At 40.6% G+C, this 26,301-nt stretch overlaps 3 protein-coding genes across 3 annotated transcripts; 2 read left to right on the top strand and 1 right to left on the bottom strand.

The window, feature by feature from the left end:
* Positions 1–173: 173 nt before the first annotated feature.
* On the bottom strand, positions 174–7,199 carry LOC308403115 (trypsin-like). Its single transcript, XM_080892364.1, has 6 exons — positions 7,031–7,199; positions 6,043–6,111; positions 5,253–5,403; positions 4,918–5,059; positions 1,015–1,272; positions 174–713 (listed from the first exon to the last, which is right to left on the bottom strand). Exons 2-6 carry the CDS (start codon positions 6,104–6,106, stop codon positions 564–566), a joined length of 765 nt encoding a protein of 254 aa, XP_080748490.1. The 5' UTR covers positions 6,107–6,111; positions 7,031–7,199; the 3' UTR covers positions 174–563.
* A 5,512-nt stretch (positions 7,200–12,711) lies between these two features.
* Positions 12,712–20,672, top strand: LOC308402564 (trypsin; the record flags this gene model as incomplete). Its single annotated transcript, XM_080891504.1, has 5 exons — positions 12,712–12,853; positions 13,988–14,147; positions 15,766–15,907; positions 16,026–16,292; positions 20,213–20,672. 5 exons carry the CDS (start codon positions 12,712–12,714, stop codon positions 20,387–20,389), a joined length of 888 nt encoding a protein of 295 aa, XP_080747630.1. The 3' UTR covers positions 20,390–20,672.
* Positions 20,673–22,848: 2,176 nt separating this feature from the next.
* On the top strand, positions 22,849–26,113 carry camk2n1a (calcium/calmodulin dependent protein kinase II inhibitor 1a). The gene is made up of 2 exons (XM_080892099.1): positions 22,849–23,542; positions 24,355–26,113. Exons 1-2 carry the CDS (start codon positions 23,374–23,376, stop codon positions 24,426–24,428), a joined length of 243 nt encoding a protein of 80 aa, XP_080748225.1. The 5' UTR covers positions 22,849–23,373; the 3' UTR covers positions 24,429–26,113.
* Positions 26,114–26,301: the final 188 nt, after the last annotated feature.

Genomic DNA, 26,301 nt, shown 5'->3' with positions numbered 1-26,301 from the left:
TTGTGCAGATGTGACATGAAACCGGGGTTTGGGCAAGACTCTGACTTAAGTGTGACTCACCTGCCTGACCGGATTCTGAGGAAGTTTCGTAGTGAGTTTTAGTTTTAGTTTTAGTTTAATGACCGAAAAAAACACAGGTTATTCTCAGAAAATGTTTATTTAAGGTCCATATGTTTATAGTCAGTGGACAATAGAAGGTTTCAAAGAGCAAAAACAATTCCTGAAACAGACGTTATCCAAAATCTATGACAATGTTTTCATTTCTGTATAACACTGTAATATAACTGTAACATAAAAAAGTGTTTTTAGCAGAATGAATTGTAAAACCTGGTTCAGTTTGTATCATAACGGTGATATTCAGTCAGTGGGAATAAAAGTCAGTCAGGTGTAGGTTCCAGGTAATTTAGCTTTAACAAATATATCTGTGATTATATAAAAACAATTATATAAAAGATAAACATAGCATTTTTGGTCCTTCAGGAGCCATTCAAGTTTGTTTCTTTTTCTTCTTCTTTTTTTTAATCAAGGTAGAATTTTCTGTTAGCTAGTGGTAAGGATTGTTATTAGCTGTTCTCAATAACCTGATTCATCCATCCAATGTAGTTTCTGACCTTGGTGTAGACACCAGGGTAGTATGAAATCGCACAGCCAATGCCCCAAGATACAATGCCTTCAAATTTACCGTTACAAATAAGAGGTCCTCCAGAATCACCCTGAAAAAGGAAAAGAAAAAAAAAAGATTTCAGGGTGTTTGTTACCTGATAGGACAAATTTTATTTGTTTATTTTTAAAGGAAATACAAAATATGCAAAGTCCAGCAACCATTAGAAGTGATATTGCTTTTGTTAGTGGGACATTGTTGCTGCTGTTTGGCAATTTAAAGTTTACCGCATTACTCCATTAAAAAGCAAAAACAAATGCAAAGTCATCAGTGTAAAATAGACAAACTGAAGTGTCCATTTCCAAGTCTTGTATCATTCTTTTGTATTTAATTTTTGTATTTACATATGTTACCTGACAGGAGTCTCTCCCGCCACTCCTAGAGCCAGCACAGATCATGTTGTCTGTGATCCTGAAGGGGTAGTAATTCCAGCAGCTGGTGAACAATTCCACCTCCACTGACCTCAGTTCGGGGGATAAACTCTGGCTGTACATCCAGGTAACACCCCAACCACTAACTGTGCAAAGATTCAGGTTTTTCAGTGGCAGAGAGTTAGGGTCTGGCAACGAGGCTGGCTCGACCATGTCATTGATGATAGCTGGACGGTCCAGCTGACCCACAAAAAACAAATCCTTCTGTCAGTCAACATTGTCTACATAGCATACATAATATAACGTTCAGTCTATCATTTAACAGTGTCATATTTAGCCATAAAAGCTAGTTTTCTTCTGCAGTCCCTGCCAGGTTGAGAGAATGGTTCAGAAAAAGATGCAAAAGCATGTTAACACAATTATTATAAAATCACAGTTAGTGAAAACTTCAGATTATGACAACACATTTTATTAGCTAATAACTACTGTTTTATAGATTTGGAGACAGAGGGTACAGTGGGTATAGAATCCCAACAATGTTAGATACTAAAATGAACTTTGTGGAAACGTTTACTGAAACTCGGTAAAACTTAAAGGAATCATAGTGCGAGGTACAGTAATGTGAAAAGGAAAGAGTTCTCTGGTAAAAACTGAGTACACCCTCACTGCTTCCATAGCAATTAAGAGGATAAGTTGCAGGCATGTCTGGAGCATTACATTTTAGACTCTCTAGGCCTCAGTGAGCATGTTAAATGTTAAAGTTCATGACAAACAAGCTATACTTGTTTATACCCAACCCAAGTCATACATATGACTTAAGTTTGCAAAATAGACTCTGAGGAAACAACAAGACTTCCTGCAACAATGAAGATGTTTGGCCATAATTTCACAGCACCACGTGTTGCAAAAATCAAAGACAGCACAACGACCATGAACTCCTCTGTATAGCAAAGTATTCTAGAGTCACTGGCTTATGTACCAGGACAATGATCCCAAGGGCAGTAACATATACAACAGAGTGGCTGAAAATGAAAAGAATCGATTGGCCAGTCAAAGTTCAGACCTTAGCCTGACTGAAATGTTATGGCAAGACCTTAAGAGAGCTGTGCAGAGGGAATGCCCACAAAGTTCAACGAACTGAAGCAAAGTGGCAAAGTTAAAACATAAGGTTTAATGACTATTATGGGTTTTGTTGCCACATAATAGTTTATGCCGTTTGACACACTTGCATACTCAATCATCCAGGTAAGGAAATCCCACAAAGTAGATTCTGTTCTGTAGGATTTTCAGTGAGAGAAACGTTTCGTCACGTATCCAAGTGACTTCTTCAGTCTCAGCTGACTGCAGGTTTCCCCAAACTTATAAACAGTACATTCCTATAATTATCGAAACTAGCACAACAGGCTGTGAGGTCAGTTTCATGATCATTAATATGCAAATTGTCATGACCATTGATAAATGTCCATGGATACTATTCACAGAGAGTTGAGGAATGACAGCACTCACAGCGTTGTAAGAGGGTGAATATTAAAGATCGTGACCTCCTGGTCCGTTGTTATTCAATGGGGCTAGTTTCGGTCATCAAACCTGCAGTCAGCTGAGATTGAAGAAGTCACTTGGATGAGTGACAAAAGGTTTCTGCCTCGGGAAATGCTATGTCCAGACGAACAGAATCGACTTTCCGCGACTGCTGGAAAACATTTTATTGTTGGCTCAATGAGGGATTCATCATCAGTCAGGAAATTATTAATAGAGCTCAGCAACACAATTACACAATCCTCTATAAAGGACAGATGTAATACTAAATAAACTACATAGGTAATTTTGTTTACCAGCTTAAAGACTTTTCTTCTATCTATTATCTAGAATGGAAGATAAGGGAAGGGAAGGAAAACTACAGCAGGAAGACAGAAGAGCAGCTGCAACAGTACAACATCAGAGGGGTTTGGAGCAGCCTGAAGACAAGCTCAGGACAAAAACCAACCCCCCAGGCTGCAGGAGATTTGGGGTGGGTGACCTAAACAAATATTTTAATAGGTTTGATCAACCACCCACACCTCCCCCAGCATAGTCCCCCCTGCTGCAATCTCCCTCATCTTCAGTGACTGCCTGTCTTTCATCTCACACCTCCCAGCCATCACACTCACCCCAGGCTTCTGTGGACTCCAACATACACCACCCCTCCCCCAAAATCCACTCTATCTATCTCAGCACTTCAAATGAGGAACGAGCTTCGCAAGATCAAGGTGCGGAAGGCTGCAGGTCCAGATGGCATCAGCTCCAGGGTCCGGAGGTGCTGTGCAGATGAACTGTGTGGCATCCTAGGTTATCTGTTCAACCTGAGCCTGTTGCTGGGCAAAGTACCACAGCTGTGGAAGACCTCCTGTGTGGTACCGGTACCAAAGAACTCCCATCCCAACGACCTCAGCAGCTATAGGCCAGTAGCCCTGACATCACATCTGATGAAGACCCTCGAGAGGTTGTCTCTAAACCATCTGCGCCCCCTGGTGAGGTCTTCATTGGATCCGCTGCAGTTTGCTTACCAGCCTGGCATTGGGGTGGAGGATGCCATCATCTACCTCCTGACTCACCTGGAGAAGCCTGGAAGCACTGTGAGGATCATGTTCTTTGATTTCTCCAGTGCTTTCAACACCATCCAGACACGACTTCTGAGGGACAAGCTGGAGCTATCAGGAGTGGACCACCACATGTCCCAGTGGATACTGGACTACCTCACAGAACGCCACAGTATGTGAGGACACAGGGCTGTGTCTCTGATACACTGGTCTGCAGTACGGGGGCCCCACAGGGAACTGTGCTGGCACCATTCCTCTTCACCCTCTACACTGCAGACTTCTCCATCAACTCCCCAAGCTGCCACCTACAGAAGTTCTCTGACGACTCTGCCATAGTCGGCCTCATCATAGGTGAGGACGACTCAGAGTACAGACAGTGAACTCTGGACTGGTGTCAGCAGAACCACCTGCTGATCAATGCCGGGAAAACCAAGCAGTTGGTGGTGGACTTCCGGAGACGCAGACCCACCACACTGACACCGGTGAACATCCAGGGAGTGGACATCGAGATAGTGGACTCGTATAGGTACCTGGGTGTTCACCTGAATAATAAACTGGACTTGAGCCACAACACTGATGCTCTTTACAGGAAGGGTCAGAGCAGACTCTACCTGCTCAGGCGGCTCAGGTCATTTGGAGTCCAGGGAGCGCTTTTAAAGACCTTTTATGACTCTGTGGTGGAATCCATCATTTTTTACAGTGTTGTATGCTGGAGCAGCAGTTTATCGACAGCTGAGAGAAAGAGGTTGGATAAACTCATCAGGAAGGCCAGCTCTGTTCTGGGATCCACCCTAGATCCAGTGCAGGTGGTGGGAGACAGGACTCTGGCCAAAATAACCTTTCTGATGGACAGAGTCTCCCACCCCATGCATGTAAATGTTGCTGAACTGCAGAGCTACTTCAGTGGCAGACTGCTGCATCCTAGATGCATGAAGGAGCGTTTCCGCAGGTCCTTCCTCCCTGCAGCTGTACAATCAAAACTGCTCCCAACAAACATAGATGTTTACATCAGCGCTGTAACTTGCACTAATCAACTGAACAACTACCACTGTTATAACTACTTTTCTCAGTTTATATGCACTAACTTATTGGAAGTTACATGTCTACTTTTTAATGCACGGGTACAATAGAAAATCTGTACTTTTCTAATTATTCTAAATATTCTTAACTATTTAAACATCTTTAAGCATCCTGCTCTGTTTGCACACTACAACCTGGGTGTGCCACTTATCTGTACCTCCCATCCCAAGGTAAATGTCTAGAAACAGTAACAATAAATCATGAGGTCTTAGTCATGGCTGTCCCTTACCTTAAGCAGCATGATATCATTGTCAAGCATCCAGTAGCTGTACTGTGAGTTTTTAACGATCAAGGAGACGTTGAATATCTGCTCCAATCCATTCCACTGGGTGAGACTGTGCTGACTCAGGACCACTTTAATCGTGTGACTCCTACAAGAGGGGAAGACATGAATAATTGTTCAGCTGATCAAAGACACACAAAAGTTGTCCAAATATTTAAAAAGGAATAAATGTATTAATAATTATAATGATAGCACAAAACATTGATGTGCTCTGTATTAACATATGAATGCAAGGTTTTGATCAGTGTCTGTGCTCCTGATGTACAGCTGCAGTAACTTACGCCCTCCAGCAGTGGGCAGCAGACACCACCCATTGCGGGTGGATGAGGGTGCCTCCACAGAAATGGGAGTTGCTGTACAAGAGGGAGGCTTGATATTTGATGGTGTAAGGGTTTACCAGTGTACCCCCAATTATTCTGTTCCCATATGCACCTAAGATACACAGAGACAAAGGATTATGTCAAAATTTTCTATACATATAGGGGTATTTTCTTTGCAGTGACCCTCCATGTTCACAGACAGTGGCTTTCTCCAGTGTCCATGAGCAAAATCAGACCTGTTTCAATGCAGTGCTGTCAGACTGCCTGACAATTGTGGCCATTTAATATGGATTTTGCATTGTTTTTGTATTTTTTTAATCATATAATGTACTGTAAGTATTTTTATGTTGAGAAGACATTAAACCTAAATTGTAGTCGTTTACTTGTACAGTTTTTCACAGAAAGGTGAACTCCTTTGCATCTTTAATTCTGAAAGGCTCAGCCTCTCAGAATTAAAGATGTTTATACCGCTCATATTACTGAATAATTCAAATTGTTGTACAGTGTCCCACTGCCTCTTTTGTTTTTAATCTTTAATTGCAACTACCTTAGCTTTTGTTGCTGGCATCGAATGATAATTCTCAGTTTCAGCATCTAGAAGATGGTCTTTGAATCGTATACTTTGAAATTTCCTTCCCACATTTCCCACTGAGCTTTTATTTGAATTTTGCAAAACATCCAACTTTTTGGAAACCAGATTATACCTGAAGTCAGATATTGCGTAACTGTGTAGTCAGTGTCATCGACTCACCTGTTAGTTTAGCAACAAACAGGAAGGCCATTAAGAGGTGGCAGGACTGAGCCGGGTTCATCATAGTAACTGGTGCAAGAAGAAAAAATAAGCATCAATGGTCAGTATCACAGATCACAAATACATGAAGATGTTTTGTAGAGTGGAAAAAACAGACATTTTAATCTCATACGCTGTCAATTATAATCTGCACAGACTAATGAGGTAAAATCATCAGTTTGATTGAAAAATTCTGGTATTATTTTGCACAAAACCAAAATCCCTAAATAGGAAACTCATGTGACGTGTGCGATCATTTGTAACCAAACACAACAAGGTTGCAAGATGGTTTCACAAACATAATGACCAAATCAGTCCACGCACAGGCAGACATTAGAAACATGCCAACGCATATAAACGCAATTTGTTGTAAGTTCCTAAAATTGTAAGTGTATCCACTCCACACGCACACACACACGAATTAAAAAAAATACCAGAGCTAATAAATTATATGTATCAATACATCAAATAAAGTTGTTCACACAGGCTGCATTAGCACTACTACCAGCATCATTTACTAACTATTCATCACATCTTAGAACTTTTATCTCAGAGTTTTGTGATCTATGTAGCATAGTAGTGACAGTATCAATACACAAAATCGCTACACAAACACACAACACACACGTACAAAAAGCTGCCAAGGTACTCAAAACCTCACAAAGGGAAATCTAGTCTCAACACATGTCGTCTGTGGCAATATGAACTCCTGCAAAGTTAGAATTTTATGAATACAATGGTGCGGTGAAGTTATGGGCATTAACACAGAAGTCATTCATAAAGTTTGTCCAAGTTCTACATTTAAATGGAGTCATTTGAACTTTTAATTAAAAATAAAGAAAATCCAGATTAAGCTTTACTTTCTTATTACACAATCAGCTGGTACACTGCCATTAATTCCACACCCGCGCTGCTAATGAGCAATACTATATAAGCAAGGCTTCCTCACCTTATTGGGAGTCGAGTATAAATCCGCACAGCCTGGGACACACGCTCTAACACAATCCTCTCACACCGAGACAAGTCTGAGAACTTGGGCCTCTTTTATATTGTGTTCATACCTGTCACTCTCATTATTCCCCTCCATGATACACCATTTATCTAAATGTCTCTCTCTCACACACAGAAAGGAGAGTCTGACCTAGTACAAGAAAAAAAAAGACATCCCCAGCCTTGTCTTTCATTACACCTTTCTTTCTGGGGCCTTTGTTCTCACAGCTTCAGCCTATTGTCTAGTGGTGGAGACAAAGTATTGCTGAGCAATGGTGAAACCCAACAAGCCAGAGAGATGATAAAATACCAGACATCTTGTTAGTATATCCAGTGGTGTTAGAGAGCGCAGGACAAAAGCACGAGTATGAGGACTGATATCAACCTGAGATGTGGCAGAACATATAACAGCATTTATTCTTTACCTGGACAAGGAAAAACGTATTCTCAGAAATTGTGTTAAACTGAGATGAGCGTGAGAGCATTTCCGTCTGCTTCCCCCTGCACACACAGGTCCACATAAAAAGACACCATCGTCATCTTTTTGTTCTAAAACACTTGCAGAGCGATATGATTCAGTGTTTGCTCTAAACTGTTCTTCTGGTGTTTTCTTAAAAAAGGAAAATGTAAAAGTTTTGGTGGTAAACCTTTTAAAACGTGTCACATTTTCAACCATTAGGACCCAACATTCTCAAAATGTTTTTAATAACAAGTCTGACTCTTATGTAAGCTTATGTAATTGTCAAGTGTTTGCACATATGGCCAGTTTCTAATGAATTAACCTAACATCGATGTCTGTGGGAGGAAGCCAGAGTACTTGGAGGAGAACCTTTTCTACTGACCACTCTTTTAGCCATACATTCGTACAGTGTTTTAATTTTGACAGATTATCAGATTAAGCGATTAACAGATTAAGCATGTCTTTGGAATGTGGGAGGAAGCCAAAGTAGTGGAGAACAGTGAGAACATGCAAACTCCAGGTATCCACCAGGTTTCCAGAACCTTTTTGCTGTGAAGTAACAGCACCACTACAGTGCAGTCCTAGTATGGCAAAGTTTATTACCTGGGAAAATAAAGCATGCAGTGAGTATAGTCACTAAAGTTTACCAAAGGGGTTTATGGATGGACAAGCAGACGAGCTTAAAAAGAACAATTTCTTACCTTAACAGCTCCCCCACACCACATCTGTAAAAAACTGCAGGCTGTTCTGTTTTTGTTGGCAAATCTTAAATTTTAATATTAGACAAACATAACCGCAGTAAATACAAAACATATTTTAGATTATTTCATTTATTAAAGGGGAAAAAAAGATATCCAAACCCACATGACCCTGTGTGAAAGTAATTGCCCCCTAAATTAAAAACCACTACTTGTGCCACCTTTAGCAGCAAAAACTGGAATGAAGCATTTGCGATAACTGAGAATGACTCTCTCACATCAATGTGGAGGAATTTTAGCCCACTCTTATTTGCATAATTTTTTTTTTTTGTTCCAGGATAAACGTACAGTTTTTCATTTTACTTTTTGTTTCATTTTGGGGGGGTTTGGACTTGGTGGTGTGTTGCTGGTGCATTCAGGGCATGAACCAATGGTCGGACATTCTCTTTCAGGATTCTGGTCGGCTTAGGGTTAGCCATTTGTGGATAACGGATCTCACCGTGATTCACTAGAGTCCCAAAGCTTTTTCCATGCTTATAGATGGCAATGAATTTGTTTATCATTTGTTCCTGACTTTCTGTTGATCGTGGCGTGATGAGTTTCTTTTTGAGATCTTTTACCCTGCTTCACTTTATCAGACAGGCTCTGTTTAAGTGATTTCTTGATCCAACAGGTCTGGCAGTAACTAGGCCTGGGTGTGGATTGTGAAATTGAACTTAGCTTTCCAAAACATGCAGTTAATTTGTGATTTAATGGTTGTTTGATGAGCTGAAACACGTAAGTGTGACAAATATCTGAAAAAAGAAGAAATTAAGAAGGGGGCAATTACTTTTTCACAGCGCGCTAACATTTTGCAAATGTTTTATAATTAAAAACAAACTTTTTCATTTTCGTCATCATCCTTCAAACATCCTTTGAACAGTTGATTCAAATGTTGTCTTGAAAACATCGTAACAGCTTATGGGTAATGTTTTTTAGTGTTGTAGAAATGTTCACTGTCATAGCTGAGAAATCAGTGCCACAGCCTGCCTGTGTTGATTAGCCTGCTCGAGCAGGTATACACTGTATCCTTCCTCTCCTCTCCTCCCTGAGTTTTCTCTTCCCAGGTGTCATTCTCATTTAGGTTCCCAGAAGGGTTTTTTCCATTCTGAGTTCCCACACGTTGGAGCACACTATATGGAGGCCATAACCTCCATATAGTCTTCACTCCCCAAGGTGTCATTGTAACTGTGAGGGTGAAAGGCGATAGCATGCTCAGCTCTCCCTCAGGTGCAAAGCCGATGCGACAAACAGGGTTTCTTTGTGTGTGTTTGCGACAGAGCAGGACAGATGACTTTGGCAAAAGTACATGCACAGTATGGATAGCTTAAAGAGGAGCATCTGCATAAATTTACATGGCAAAAAGATATTTGTGAAAATAATACCTAATTCGCCTACACTGCCAGGCACAAGTGATGATCAGTAAGCTCAAGTACTGAGAAAGGTGAGCTTCTTTAATGGCAACTTGAGGCTGTTTCCCAAAGTGAGTCGGTCCCATACAACGTCTGTAGTTAAATGAGAGGACAGAGTGTTAAGTTACCACACGTTACCTATCAGTTGATTTAATAAAAAAGCATCAACGTCACAAACACAGTAAAGAGGTCCAGTTCAGCTCACTCAATGAAGCCTAGCAGACAGCTACCAAATACAGCTCCTTGTTGGGCCTCGGCTAACGTCAACTTTAAGCTTGTACAGGTGTTATGAAAGAGTAAATTAGCTCGTTCGTCATATAATTAGACATACATTTCATTCCCACTGGTTGTGTTTATCAGTTTTACAAAAAATTCAAGCAATGATCAGTTTTATATTGGGGCGTATTTCTTTTTCGTTAATAGAAAAAATCAGGGAATTGGTAGAAAATGTTTTGTTATAACCTTTTTCCCCCCAGTGTCTGATTTGCTAAATGTCAACTCTTTAAATTAAAACCAGGACATATGTTTTTGCATCATTATTTGTTTAAAATAATTATTAAAACATGAGAAATGTGTTTTTAAAACTATTTGATTCATTCATATGCTTTAAATTGCACTGTAAAAAAATGCGTGAAAAAGCAAAAAATGTTCTGGAAATTTTCTCCCAGTACATTTGACACTTTTTGTGACATTTTCCATAAATGATAAAAGTGTAAAATTGAATGTTTATACATAACAAACATCGAAAGATTTCATTTCCTTCATCTGAGGTGATTTTAAATTCAGTGTGGTAAGTTTCTTCCTCTCTAATTCAGTATTTCTCTAATGTCATTGTTGGTACAAATGCTGTTATATTCTTGGATACTTGTTTTATGTATTAGTGTTTCAACAGTTTAGAGAAAATTTGTTTTAATTTATTTAAACATGAGTCCATTGTCATAGTTCATTATTATTAGTAGTAGTAGTAGTAGCAGTGTTTATATTGTACAATATGAAAAAAGTGTTCTTACATAGTAATTACATAAAATCATGCAATTCACTTGATATTTTTAGAAGTAATGGAACTAACCACTCTTATATTCTCTAGGTACAGTATATATTACACTGAGTATATAAATACACTTTTCTACCAGATTAACCATGTGCAATACTTGTATGAACAAAGCAATGATGTGATGGCTCGTTTTGATATGATTGAGTGGTTTGAAAGGATGGGTTCCTACTGAAGTTTGTGTCATTTGATCCATGACAATTACATTTGGAAAACTGCAAAGTGCTCCGTTCTCTTTTCATTGCTATTACAGCATTACAACTGCAGTATTACATATAGTTATATATAGATAGTTTTTTTTATCTTTTGGGAAGATAAGGTTATCCTCTACTGAGAAGCTGAAGAGAGAAAGGCTTCATATTTATAAAAACACCTACCTTTATCTTAAATACAGGATTCTCTTTTTCTCCTAATCCGTCCTGTCAACTGTGTGATTTTTGTGTCATAAATCTTTTAAATGTTGGCAGACATGCAATGAAAATTTCTAGAGAGGAGTCTTACATAAGGATGATTAGTAATTCCAAATTCAATGTAGTGTGGATTTATGGTGAAAAAAATATTTACCCTTGATGATATCAGCACACAGAAATCCATCAGACTTCATATTTTTAAATCAGATAGACATAAGACCTCAATGTGAAGCCTTTTTTTCAAGCATGTATAATCTTATCTGACTTCTATGACACGATTTGAGGGCATAGTACAGTTGTAAAACAACAACAACAACAACACTGAATTTGAATTGTTTGAAATTCAGTCTTAACTCTGACAGTTAATGGATCCATGGATTTCGCTGTGTAAGCGAGTTGAATATTTAGAGAAAAGTAACACTGGTCTTTTGGTTTTAGTTGATATGAAGTTTAAATTTAAAATCAATCAGTTATGGAAATAAAAGACAGGCTGTAAACAATTTTTATTTATGAAGCTGAACCTTTTAATGTGGAAGTCCGTGACAATTAAGCACAGTCACTGGCTCCAAATTATGGAGGTGGGAAGAACCATAAAGCTATTCAAGGCTTTAAAACTAAGTAACTGTGTGGTATGAGGGTGGCTTTGTCCATCTTTTGTATACAGTCAGTGGTTTTATCTCATTAGTTGAACTGACCTCTTAACAATGCATTTATATTACCATTGTATTACAATAGTTCCATACCATTTACTTGAATTATGTGCTTTGTAGCAATTTATGAAAGGGAGAAAGAAAATTACTGTATGAAGGCGGGTTAGTGTTGGCCCAGGAAACACCTGACAGTTGGAGGCCACACAAAGCTCTCCCTCTCCTATTCTGCTAGGCGAAGCATCAATTATTCAGCTTACTGTAAATGTGGGACAAGAGGAGGTCAGGCGAGATTCTTCCCTCCATGCTGTGGACGATGCTGACTTGCCAGAAGGGTGGTGATGATCATCATCGGGCTGATGATAATATGTTATTATCATTGCTGACACGGATTCAGTGATGGATGATGACTCACACAGAGAAACACTTGTGCGTAGAATACCTCTGCGTTGTCTTGGCTTTGCTACGAGTCTACACACACACACACACACACACACACACACACACACACACACACACACACACACACACACACACACACACACACACACACACACACACACACACACACACTCTTACTCACAGAGAGAGAGACTATTGAAACATTTCAACAGGGATAAGCCTGGATGATGACACAGACAGAGCACCCTGATACAGTATAGATGAACCTGCTCACCACAGTGTTGCCATAGTAACAATGTAAGGCCTTTCGACAAGTCAGGAGGGTCAGAAGGAAGAGTTGTGATAGGAGATACGTTTTGAATGTGAACTTTGTTGCTCTCTCGCCTCTTTTTCCTCCTCAATCAATGCTACAGTGTTGGTTCGCGCTGCTGCACGATCAACAATGAAATTAAAAACTCCTCAAGGAAACTCGAGGATAAAGGTTGGTGGGGCTGACACCCACTGTTTCCTGTGAGGAATGAATGACCAGGCTGCAGACAGGAGCAGAGGACACTGCAGTGGTTCAGCAGCTGGTATGGTGCAACAGCTCAAAAACCTCTTCTGCTATGACGAGCCTGCTTATGTGTTTATGTTGTGTGCTGTTGGAGCTTATGGCAGTCCACAGTGAGTATCTAATGTTTTGTTTTTATAGTTTTGCTAACAAAAGATTCAAGCTTTCTTTGATTTAAAATATTATATCCAATCAGAGTTTTTCCACATTACTAAAACATTAGCTCCCATTCTCCCAGATGTGTGCCTAAGCTAATTTATTGAATCAATCACTCTTTTAGCAAAACCCTAAATGGTAAATTATCATTTAACCTTTCTGCAAGCACTTTTATTTTCCTCAGGAGGCAGAAGTTAAACACACCTAAAGCACAGAAATCGTTTAAAACTCTCAACTCAGCTCAAAACGGTGCATAGTTTGTTGCTAATGATGGGGGGGGGGGGGGGGGGGGGGGGGGGGGCGACTGATAAAAGGTAGAGTGTACATGGGTGCATGGGTGTGCTGAAGGTTGATACCAACATTGGATGGCAGCAATCTGGGAGGCAGAGGAGGGAGAGCAAATTCAGTTCAGTAATGTTAGATGGACTGTGAGCAACTGAGACAGAGTATACTGTGGATGAAATTGAAAAAAAAAAAAAAAGAAGGAACATGTAATATGAGTCTTATACAAGTCTTATGCAATCTAAAATATATATAACATATAATCTATTTGTTCTTTTTCTTTTGTGAATGAGGGAAGCAGTAACAAGTGAAAGACCTAATGTCATCAGATCCTCTGTTGCCGCCGCGCAGAGGCTCTGATGGGTGTGTACGCTGATGTTTCAGTGCATCACCTTGTTAACAAAAAAAAGAGTCTGGAGAGGGAGATGGTGGCTGGGAGTCCATTTCTCTTTTTTGCATCTTGTTTTGACATTTTTGTAGCTATCTTTCAAAATTTACAAATTGTACAGTTTCCTTTTATAATTAAGCCACTGTCAGAAAATGTTGTAAATGTTATTTGAATTTTTTTTTGTGTGTTTTTAATGTTTTGGGGAAAGAATCAAAGGTCTTGAGAAACGTATCTTAGTACTTACGAAAAACTCTTGGCAATTTATGTCTCAGCGTGATGATACTGAGAGTTAGTCCGTGTCTCGTTTGTGTCTAATCTTCACAAAGTCCACTTCCTCATATCCTATTCATTTTCAAAGATAAGTTAAACAGAACACGCGCAACTTATGTTCCTTTCTTGGCTTGCTAATGTTTCCATACAGGCCGTGTGCTCATGCAGAGCCGTATAGTAGGTGGTCACACCGCTGCACCAAATTCCATCAAATACCTCGTGTCACTGAAGAGCACCAGCGGCCAACACTTTTGTGGTGGATCACTAGTTCACAGGTACTGGGTCCTGACTGCAGCGCACTGCAACATCGGGTAAGAATCTTCAAGATCTGCCATTAGCAGCAATCTGTGACTTCTAAAGTTTCATGTGTCTAAAAAAATCCAACTACGGTTTATCAGTTAGTTAATTGAGTAATCTACAAACAACAGCATATACTGCAATAACTTGGTCGATCTCCTAAGTTCAAACTTTTAGCACTCAAATACTGTAGCATACCTCTAAACTCCAAAAAAAAAAAAAGAAGAAGCTTATGTGAAAGTAACAAATATCATTGAGCACAGCCTTCCTCTCAGTTTTATTATTTCATAAGAGTTGGTGGCTGGATGTTTCAAAGAGGTATAGTGCTATGGTAACAAGGGGATCTTAGTACGTCATAGTAAACATGCATCGATTTTCTTCCACTTATCTACTTAAGGGTCGAAGGGGGGTGGATGAGAGGCAGGTTGCCAATCTTCCTGAGCTAACACATAGAGACAAACAACCATTCAGGCTCACATTCACACCTAAAGCCAGTTTAACACCATTTAACTTAAGCCCATGGATGTCTTAGACTGTTGGAGGAAGCCACAGTAACCTGAACTCCACACAGAAATGCCACAGCTTGGATTTTGAACGCAGGACCTTCTCGCTGTGAGAGAAGAGAGCCTCAGAGAGCCACCAGCATGGCCATAGATGTAATATTTATGGGCATCCACACAGTAAGAGAGTAACAGCATCGTAGCAAACAAGGGACTGCAAAAGGTACAAGAAATTCAGCAACTTGTAGCAAGAACAAGTGAAGTAAGTAAGCAGCAACTAAGTATGTTAACTTTAAGCTCAGAGGTTATGGGAGCCAAGGGTGCAGTTTGCTTGACCGAAGGTGGTAAATACATCAGAGGGTTATCTACGTAACCTGGAATGTCCACTAGGCACTGCAGGTTGTGTGCATCATTTCCAAATGTGGGCTGGCTATACTCTACAGCCTTCATTTTTGTGAACTCAGATGTAGCTGATCAAAAGAATGGATTGTCAGCCACAAATCAAGGATGAGGATATGTACACTTCCACCATAAATCTGAAACACTTTCACAGACGGGAACATTTCTCTGGCATTTTTTCAGTACACTGTGGTTCAGAGTTAACTTGGCATGATTTTCTATTGCGAGCAGATGGTCCCAACAGATGCCTAAACACAAACATTCATTCTGCTGTGGGTAGGTAACGTCAGGACACAAACTCAACCTCTATGGGGGCCAGTGGGAAGTCAAACAGCACACAGATGCGATTTAGTCAGCTGACCTTGGCGCATCACTGAGAAAGACGGTGAAGTGTGATCTTGTCTGGATGTAGGAAATTGGCCATATTTCTGTCACACTGTCCCCATCCCCGCCTGCTCACAGTAAGCCATTGTTCACTGGCAGACAAGCAGTTCATGGTGGTCACGATCAAGCCCTGTGCACACTTCGAGTTTGACTTTGTATTCAGGTCGTTTTACTTTATCTTTGTCTTTCATTCATTTAGTAAAATACAAAAAAATAGTTAATTAAGCTTATATTATTTGTGGGAAAAGGCTTCTTTTGTTTCCTCTTTCAAAGAGATCACGATTACACGATTACATCTTTTTAGTGCTCTGTTAACAAATGTGATGCAACATGGATTTCTGTGTTTTAGGGCAGAGCAAATGATGATAGTGGCAGGCGACTACAAGGTAAACATCTTTGAGGGTACTGAGCAGTACGCTAAGCCCCGCATCTTGGTCATCCATCCCCTGTACAACAGGAGCACCAACAACGCAGACATCATGCTCATTAAGGTGCCACAGAATCGGTGCAGAAAAGTTACCAGTGGTTTGTTAAAGTTTAATCTGTTACATCTTTCTTTTTTTAAAAGAAAAACATGTTCACGTGGAAACTGTACAATTTTCTGTCCAGCTGCGGGCTCCCATGGTTCTGAACAAATACGTGTCGCTGGCGCCTCTTCCCAGGCAGGGGACAGGTGTAGCTGAAGGCCACGTGTGTCGGGTGTCTGGGTGGGGCTACAATAGTCTGGAAGGAGGCCACGTGCCTGTCACACTCAGGACAGTCACAGTGCCCATTGTCTCAACTGCAAGGTGTAACAGCAGCGACTCCTTTAATGGAAACATCACAGCAAACATGATCTGCGCTGGCTACAGCACTGGAGGCAAAGATGCATGCAAGGTACAAAGAACAAAGACACCACCTTTCACTAATCAGGAAAAAAAAACATGTTTTTAAAAGTTTCAGCTGCAAGCTAAGTGAGTGTTGGACACCGCCGCGGCCCTCTGTGCCAAGCATGTTCATTTGATGTTTTGAAAAGGCAAGAAACTCATTTTGAAGTAATAGACTCTCAGAGGTACCATCCATGGTGATCACACAGCACAAGCTGAGCCTACTTTTATCATCTCACTTAAGAGCAAAACAATAACACAGTTCTGGAAACCTCTTTTCCCCGACAGTGTAAGGATACAGTTGATCATGTCAGTGTTGGTTCGAGCTACAAGCTTTTATTAAGGAGACATGCCTGTTTGTCCTGAAACATTACTGCAGTTGTAATAATCGCATAAGAGATAGAAAAGCAACCCTTAAAGTAGCAACACGACTGAAAACCTGGAGTTTTGCTGTAAACGCTTACATAGCAGCAAAAATAACCTATGATTTGGTTATTTGCACCGTGAAAGAGTTTCAGCCCGGTCGTTGGTGTGAAAGAATAATTTACACGAAATTCAGCGTGTGGTATGTGAGTAAGCTATGTCTCACCTTCGGCAAAGTAGAGAATGACTAGTTTAAAATAAACTCTATGTAAAACCTGTGTGTTTGACAAAGTCCTTGTGTGTTGGTTTTTTTTTCAAGCAATAATAATGATTTTTAATAATATGATTCAAAGATAAGTATTAAAACAAAAAACAGAAAGAACTTTTCTAAAGGAAAAGCAGACCAGCTGTACTCAGTCAAGTTTAAATCCATACCTTGTTGGCCAGTTGGAATTTGTCTTCACCACTACATCCTAAAAGCCACATGTGAGTATTTCACACATGCAGTGCATTATACATGAGATATGGTACTATGCAAAAGTCTTAAGCCGTCCATTATTTCTTTATATTTTGCTTAAAAAAAAAGGGAAACAGGTGCAGTGAATTACTGAAACACAGCACCTGTTAGATGTTGGCTGCCTTTGTCTCTATCGAGATGATCCCACACTGCTTCAGTAATGTTGAGGTCCAGGCTCTGGGGAGGCTGATGCAATGACTGACGGTGTTCAGGTGTTTTTCTATCCAGATATGGTTTTGCTGTTTGAGATCATTGTCATCCTGAAAAACACAGTTGTTGCCATTCAGATGCTGTCTACATGGTATCCCATGATACGTCTGTGTTCATAATTCCATCACTTTTGACAAGATCACTGGCTGCAATGCTTCCACCATGTTGACGCCAAGATAGCTGTAGACAAAATTTGGATTCATCGCCCATAAGGCCTGTCACCACTGATTTTCAGTCCAGTTCTTGTATAATCTGGCATTCCTCAGTCTTTTCTCCCTCTTCCCTTACCTTAAAAATGGCTTTTTGACAGCCACCCTTCCACAGAAACCTTTTCTGATTAAGCTCTTGCAAAAAGTTTACATTTTAGCCAGATAAAACCAATTTATCTGGCTAAGGATAAATTGGTTGTTTGCTAAGTTGTCTGTTAGAAACAACCCTTATTCACATCTTGACTTAGGTGCCCCTTTAAAGCTTGTATGATTCATAGAAAAAAAATGTTCTCTCATGAAACTGTGGCACAAACATGAACTGAATCATTCAGTAATAAAAGATTCTCTGTAAAACAGGTCTGGCATTAACACACTCATAGGGATGAGGGGGGCAAGGAAATGAGGTAGAGACAATATATACACACACAGGATAATAAGCAGATACACAACAAGTAGGACGCACAGCTGGAAGCTATAGGAATAATGAGGTGGGGGAAGTGAACACAACGCCAGACAAAGAGAAGAACAGTTACCAAAATAAAACAGAAAGACACATCTGAATGGGAAACAATGGTTAACTTAACACGGGGGAGCACAGAAAAAGGTCAAAAGCAGATGAGACTGGAACACAAAAAAACACAAAGAGAAACTAACTCAAAGCAAATCGGAACGTCAGCAGAAACTGAAACTAACAAGAACTGAAGGCTCGACAATCAGTGGAAAAAAGAATAGATCAGACCCAAATAACACGGCTATACACCATAAGCGTCTATACAAAACATGAGCTAAACACAACTTGAAAATAACACGACAACTGAATAGACTGGAAACTGAATACTGGCTAAACAAGGAATACAGAAACTCAGCCCAGAGGGTAGCCTAAATGCAGGACTTCTTCCAATAAAGAAGCAAAATCCAAACAGGGTGCAGGAAAGGTAATTAAAAAAACGAAGAAGTCACCAAGCAGACATGAAACCTAAACATAAAACATTCTCACAATCCAAAGGAAATATGAACTCACAAACACTGAAAACCCAGGGACCAAAACCAATGACACATCCCAAATGAGTGAAAAAGCAGCCAATGCCCAAACAAAAACTTGGAAAAAATGTTTGAAAGAAAAACATGAAAATGCAATGGGTGGCTCAAGACTATTGCACAATGCTGCACATTTAAATATTGGAACATGTAAACTAATTTTTACTGTAAGAAGGGCAACAATTTCACCTTCTTATACTTAATTTTACAGGAGCTACAACTGCATAACATCATGTGGGTTATTAGCAGGGGTGCACATAAGTAGTCCGCAGGTGCGCATTCGCTGTCAAAATAAAAGACGCGCACCAGATAAAAAGTAGCAACGCGCGTTTGCGTACATAAGATTTTCTGGAGGAGGACAGACATTTGTTTAGAACTCTTAAAGATGTCGAAGAAGCAAGCTCCTTTAAGCAATTACTTTGGTGCTCCTCCACCTCCAAAGAAATGTCAGAAGGAGTCCGAACCACAAAAGAAGTGCGTATTCTCGGAAAAGTGGTTGCAGGAGGCGACCCTGCTTCAAACAAATGATGAACGCACAGAGATGTGGTGCATCTCTAGCTGACAAAAAACAGTGCCTTTTATATGTACGCAAACGCGCGTTGCAACTTCTTATCTGGTGCGCGCCTTTTATTTTATTTTCCGCACCTGCGGACCACTTATGTGCACCCCTGGTTATTAGCCAAGAAACAATAGGCCAAAGTCACAAGATAAAAACATGTTTTCTCATTATTTATTTCTGGACTTCACACTCCTCCTCGCTGTTCTTATTTATAAAGTGCTCTACAAACCTCAACATTACGGCTAACAGGTGGATTTTCCCATTTGAGTGCAGCTAGCCAAACAGCAAACAGCCACAGCTAAAGAGACAGAGTGAAAGTAGACAGTGTATCCTCGGTTTCTTCACATAAAACTCATTGTTGCAGCCAGGGGCAGCACAAAAGTGAACCCCTTAAACTGATTTTTAGTTTTAGTGTTGTTATTTTCCTGTGGGTTATTGATTCTGTTGCTAGTTAACTAACATAAACTAAAGTAAGTCTTTTAGCCGCAACCAACCAAGCACATGACGTCGCGTACTGACAGAAGATGCACTAAACATGTTTTTAAAAGTTTCACTTTAAGCACTTATTTCTTAAATCCAGCTTCACAGACAGTGTTGCAGCTATTTTAGTTTTAGGGAGCAGGGCTCAGTGGTGCAAATGAGCTGTTATATCTGTATTGTTTCATGTCCCTTTTACAGCAATAGCCACATTTTACACGATTTCAGGTTTTTGTTGCTTGTTTTTTTTTTTTATAAGAAAGTTTTCACATTTATGCATTTTGGGAATCAGTTGATGTTGTTCTTTGAGCTAAAATAGACCAACAGCAAGTAACCTTCAATGCCTGGGATATCTGACCCACCTGGGCGGTAAATGCTTTTTGAAACAGTCTCCTATGAGGCGCCCATGTTCAGACACTTTGTATTACTTTGTGTATCATGTAACATCAGGGAAATTAAAGAAGCTTTACATCAATACTATGGTAACAAAAAACTTTTCCAGGAGTCACATTGTGAAATGGGAACTAATAGAAGGGTTTTATTGTTATTTATTACAGGGCGACTCCGGTGGACCGCTGGTGTGTGACAGACGGATCTATGGAGTTGTATCCTGGGGCAATGGTTGTGGTGATGCTAAGTTTCCTGGAGTCTACACGGCCGTGTCCAGATTCCGCCGGTGGATAGATCAAACCATCTACGGGTCATACCTGCGTTGCTTCAAACCGTGGAGATAATGAAAGGAGCCATTTGTGCCTGAAAGGAAATATTCCCATAAACACATTTAAGTTAGCATGGATAGGAAGTGGTTCTGTTGGAAGCTGCAGTGGCTGTTGAGAAAAACATTGCAGTGATAATTCAGATCACCTTTTGAATATAGTTAAACGCTGGATATTCTGAAATAATTACTATGATTATAGGATTCACTAGAATGTGCACCGTTTACAGTTACTGTAAATGTAATAGAGCTCACAGATTTGTGAAAGTTTTTTGATGCCAATAAAACACTCTGGGGCTGGTGTGGAGTTGTGTCAGCTCTGAATGCTGAATGACAAAAATCAGTTTTGGTCATAGTTTGACTTTTGTACAAAAAAGATAAATAGAAAGAGCTGATCATGTACTTTCTAAAAAAAACAAAAAAACACAAACACTTATTTTTAATCAGTTTCTCGTGTGGTATACACTCAACTAGTAATTCATTAAATGCTAAAACTTGCTTGGACCCCATTTTTTCGTGGCACATCTTAAAGGTGCTCTACTGGACTGAGTTCTGGTGACTGTGGAGGCCATCTGACCACGCAGAACTCATTATCACGTTCAAGAAACCACAGTGAGATCATCTGAGTTTTGTGACATGTCCAGTTATTCTGCCTTAACAAGTTATCAGAAGATGAGTACATTGTGATCATAAAGGGATGGATGTGGTCTGCAACAATAATCAGGTAGGCCGTGGTGTTTAATCATGCTCAGCTGGTACAAAAGGGGCTTAAACTGTGCGAAGAAAATATCCCCCACACCATTACATCACCATCAGTAGCCTGAATCACTGATACAGCTACGCTGTAATATGTTGCGCATTCAGAAATGCTCTTCTGCGTACCTTGATTGTAACAAGTTGTTATTTCATTTCTGTTTAAAAGCAGGCACGTGCCTGTCTGTACTTTGAAATCCTCCCCCACAGCTCGCACTTCAGAGCCACGTGTAGCACCCTTTGGTTCTACACCTTGCTGCGTGGCATCTCCCTCAATCTTCCCTCCTGCCTTCCTGTCTCACTGTGACTCTGATAAATGCAAGATAGCAAAAACAATGAAGGATTTGAGGCAGCATTTGAGTCAGTATCTGATGACAATATATGGAGTCATTTATTTGAACAAACCACACCCAAACAGGCCTGAAAGAGAAGTTCATCTGAGTTTTAACTACTGCAGTGTTTATTCTTTCTTTTTGTTTTTGAAAATCTAATTTAACTAGTCATAAAGCTCTAATTCCATGAAGACATACTTGAGCCAAGTTCAGTATAATGTTAGCATCAAACCTTATTCAGCAGCTGCACTGAAGCTTTAGGAAAGAAAACATGACAAATACTTGATTTAGCAGACAAAAAAATAGAATTTGCAAGAAGAAAATGCACTCTTTCCCAATCCAACACTCTCAAGGGTTTACTGCTACTATTTTATCAGGTTACTTGTCTTCATTGCTTGGGAGCTTTAAGACCAAAAAACAGTCTTGATGGCGATGTAACCACATTTTGTGAAAAATATTGTTCTTTGAGATGTTCTCATATGAAAGAAGGATCCTCTGATAAAATCATTGTAACCTCAGCTCCGAAGGGAGGAGGTGTGTCATGACGGCACATAAAAGTTAGCTCTGCTGCAGGCTCCAAATATCATTTTTCATTTCATTGTCTGTGTAATGATATTTAGGGAAGTTCCTCTGAGAAAGGATAGGCTATCTCAAGACTGAATACCTGTCCGTTCCTCCATGCCCTGTCTGTTTTGTAAGACAGTCCATTGTACTGTCATACCTATAGAAGTGAGATTAATGCAAACAGTAGACAGCAGTGGGTGGTAAAAGAAGTTCCAGAGGAATCAGTTTAACCAAACACCTTTTCAGGCTTTCTCTGCTAACATGAGGCGAAATGTTCTCAGTGTGGATCCTATTATACTATTACAGCATATGTATTTGGAATAATTATGTTATGAAGAAAAAAATTCATACATACTGTTTTCTTTCTGGGGGGTCTACTTGATATTTAGCCATCGTTTCTGTAACATGGATTATATTTTAAACAAACACAGTCACTGCTTTTTTATGCTAACCTTCGTGCTTTTCACTCCAAAATGCTGATGTGCAGTTTCCCGAGATACTGTGGGCGATAACGTGAAAACAGCACCAGGGCCTCCGCTGGGAACTTAAAGTGCGCCACGGGGCCAAAAGTCACATCCCAGCCTGTGAAAAGACTGCCATCATCTGGTGAGGTTTGACGGTCTCGTAAACCCCACGAACCCTAATAATAAAAATCTGAAAATTAATAAAAGAGGCTCGAGTTTTTAATATTTCGTGCTCGTCAACTGGTGGCGCAATCGGAATTGCTTCCCCCCCTCCACACATAAAGATATGAATCGATTCCCATTTACGTGCCACCTTCGAATTTCAAATCGCCATTTGTTTTTATTGCGTCCACATTCGAGGAGAGAGGAGCATTGGCAGTACTACTCCACCACTCCAACTGGACTTGGCTTCTCTGGGCTGCACCAGAAAACCCCCGAACAGCTCCCTCGCCAGGTCTCCCCGGGATCCGTGTTTTGCATCGCTCCTCAATTTGCATTTCTTCCTCAGATTTTCCGTGCGACGGGTTCAGCTGCTCAAAACCAGCGGGCGCTTCACGGCTCGGTTATACGCGCGCCTCCATTTCCAAAGCAATACGCACAGAGAGAAAGCCCGTGGATTTTTTCTCCCCCCATTTTCTTTTTTCTTTGAATAATGTTGCCGAGCCTCCACGAGCAGGGAAACTGAGGACATTTTGAGTTACTGATATTTCTGTCGCGCACCTACGGAGACAGACACGTGTCTTCTGGGCACGCAGAAAGGGCTAGGTCGTGCCAGCAGATTTCATTGTTTATTTTCCCCTTTTGTTTTTTTTACGAAGGAGCCGGTTCAAGCTTGGCGACGAGCTATACATTTCAGTTTGTGCGCCTTGGTGATAAAGACGCATTTGGAGATGTCGGAAGTGTTGCCTTTCAACGAAGAAAATATGAGTCATTATGGAAATGAGGGCGACGAGGGACACCTTTCCTTCACCTGTCGTCTTCAAGACACCAACAACTTCTTCAACGGCTCACAGAACAAACGTCCGCCGAAACTCGGGCAAATAGGCAGGAGCAAACGGGGTAATTATATAATTAAGGCGTTTTCGCCTGTATGGTGATGTGGTGAATGCGCACATCGGCTGTTAGTGCACCATATTTAAGGATGTTTGCCTGAGAAACCAGATCGGCAACACTATTGCCTTGACGAGATGTTCAGTCGAGTGTATGGTCAGCGAACCAGTCTGCTGTTTGCATGCGTGTGTATTGTTTTTTTTTTTTAATTATTCTGTTCGCATTGCTACACAAGTTGGATGCGCAGTGCGTGCCGCTAAATGCCTCCTGAATCTTGCTCAACAGAGTTGTGCTGATTGTCCCCTCCCAGATGAATGGCTGAACGAATTTTCTATGCAGTGTGATGGAGATTTTTGTGTTTGCATGATCAAGTCAGGCTGGCCATGTATGTGCTTTTGTGTGTCCTGCATTCCTGCATATCTACCAAGGTAGATAGTCCTTGAAAACTGAGGCTCAGTTGTGGTGGCACAGACATTTAGACAGACATAGTTCTATATACAGTAGTGCACAGAGACATGGGCAAACACAAAGACACATAAGACTTGCACCTGTGGGTGCACAGCCGACACTCGTACACAGTCACACCTGCACATTCCCAAATATGCATCAGAGGCGCCGATGCACATTCGTGGTTATCGCGCTCTTTTTGCATGGGCTTACGCTCTCATGCATGCACAAATCACTTATGCTCATACAGTTGCAGCACTAACGATTCAGGGCTTTGACACCCTTGTGTCGATGTTGAATTTTCAAGACGCCACACCAAGATGAGTCCCCCCCCTTCCCCTCCCCTCATTAACTCTCTCCCCTGTCATCCACAGTTGTGATTGAGGATGAGAATGGCGACGACGAATCGCAGAAAAATGGAACAGAGAAGACCCCGGCAGAGGCTTAGAGTGGTCAGCACACCACCCCCCTCAAAAGACACTCTTTAAATTTTTTATGGCGATATTTACCAGTTTTAATCCAAAGACACTGTATATAAGCACTTTCTCTCATGTGGCAGCAAGCAGCACTTCCACACCCTCCTCTCCCAGTCAGTCATGGCTGTCCGGATGACACATGCTGGCAGGGGTGGGAGATGGCAGCAAAGGAGACCCCCAAGTGGACCCTCCCCCCTCACTCCCAACACACACTTACACTAACACACACACACACACCCTCAACTACAGGGTTTTGCCATAAATACAAACGCAGGGGAAGGCAATGGGGAAGGGGAAGGGCAAGGGGTGCAGTGGTGGGGGGGTTAAGGCAGGAGGCAATGCTGTCGAAATGCAGAAATCAGGGACAGGATACAAAAAAAAATCTAATATAAAACCTAAAGCACACAATTCTCCTATATCTTATCAATCAAACCTGTGGTACCATTTGTTCTGCTCTTCATTTTGAGCGAGGGCAAATGAATAGCAGTTTGTAAATATGGAAAGGGTAGCCCATATTTTCTTGCACAAAGTGGGAATTGGTAAACTGGTTTGTTTCGTGTTGAAGACTTTATTTATTATTGATCCTTGGGAACATGTCTTTTGCAGTGACTTAAGGCCTGAGGGAGTGTTTTTTTTTGTATGTTGAGAAAACTGTGAGCAAACGAGAGTGATATTTTTTTCACTTAACAATTCTTGATGTTGCCTGAGTGTTTTTTGTTACCATACTTTGCAGCTAACGAGTCATTTATATACCGTGTACCTCCCACCTGTTTGTAAGCTTCCCAGGCTTTCACCTGGATTGGTTGATACTGTAACTTGACTGTACACACCTTATTGATAACAAAAAAAAAAGACTATTTATATTGCATTGTGCATTATTGTGTGTGCCAAATCTCATGAGGGATATACTGTACCGGACAACTTGTTATTTTTCGTGCTTTATACATTTACTCGTTGAGTTTAATTGTTTTGTTGGATTGCCATTTTTTAGGGCTCTTTCTTAAAACACTGAAATACCGACTCATGCATGGCAAATATAAAATCATGCATGCATGGCAGAAAATTCTGAAAATCTTGTGTATTCTTGAAGCACCTCGTATACAGCTTTGAATGACAAACCTCGAGAAACAGTCTTAACTCTGCGTTGTACTGTACGATTCACACTGATTTGTACAGTGGCCTAATATCTTGTAATAAAGATTATGACAAAGTACTATTTACTGTTAGTGTTGATTGTGGTTTACAATAAGGAATGATGTACTTGATGTTGCTTTTTTTTTGTTAAAACTGTTTTAAATCTGTAGCAAAAACACAAAAAATATAGTTTTGTATAAGAGAGACATTAGCAGATAGCTTGGCTTAAAATTTTGGATATGTTCCTTGTACAGTTTCTCCTGTTGTTATTGGATTGCCTATCTGGCAAGTCAGCATTTTCCACTGTGAGAAAGTAGCATCCTACTCCTTGGAAAGAGCAGATATGGAAGGAGACGGCATGATGAGCGAGTAATCCCATCAAAGAGCCTGGAATCGAAACTTTGTAGCGATTTGTCGAAAAGGAAAGTTGACACACTGCTTGGACAACTGCACAACAGACTCTGATTTCATGAAGTGCTACAGTACTGCAAATTAATTTGTGGGGAAAATGTACACCACTGCTTCCCAATGCAATAAATGTCTGTTTGCATTTAAAATCTCAGCTTCTCTCTTTAATCAAGTCGTCCCTCAACTCCGCTGCCGGAGATGTGAATGGTGCAGGAGCACCAAGGCGTGAGCAATGCTGATGAGACGTGACATTTCCAGCTCTGCTGTGGCGGCTAAATGATTCATGTTGTGTGACGAGCCTCT

The sequence above is a fragment of the Rhamphochromis sp. 'chilingali' genome, assembly GCF_963969265.1.
Source record: "Rhamphochromis sp. 'chilingali' genome assembly, chromosome: 9".
Taxonomy (NCBI): Eukaryota; Metazoa; Chordata; class Actinopteri; order Cichliformes; family Cichlidae; genus Rhamphochromis; species Rhamphochromis sp. 'chilingali'.
Note: the sequence above shows the minus strand (reverse complement) of the source record. Positions and strands in the feature narration are given on the sequence as shown.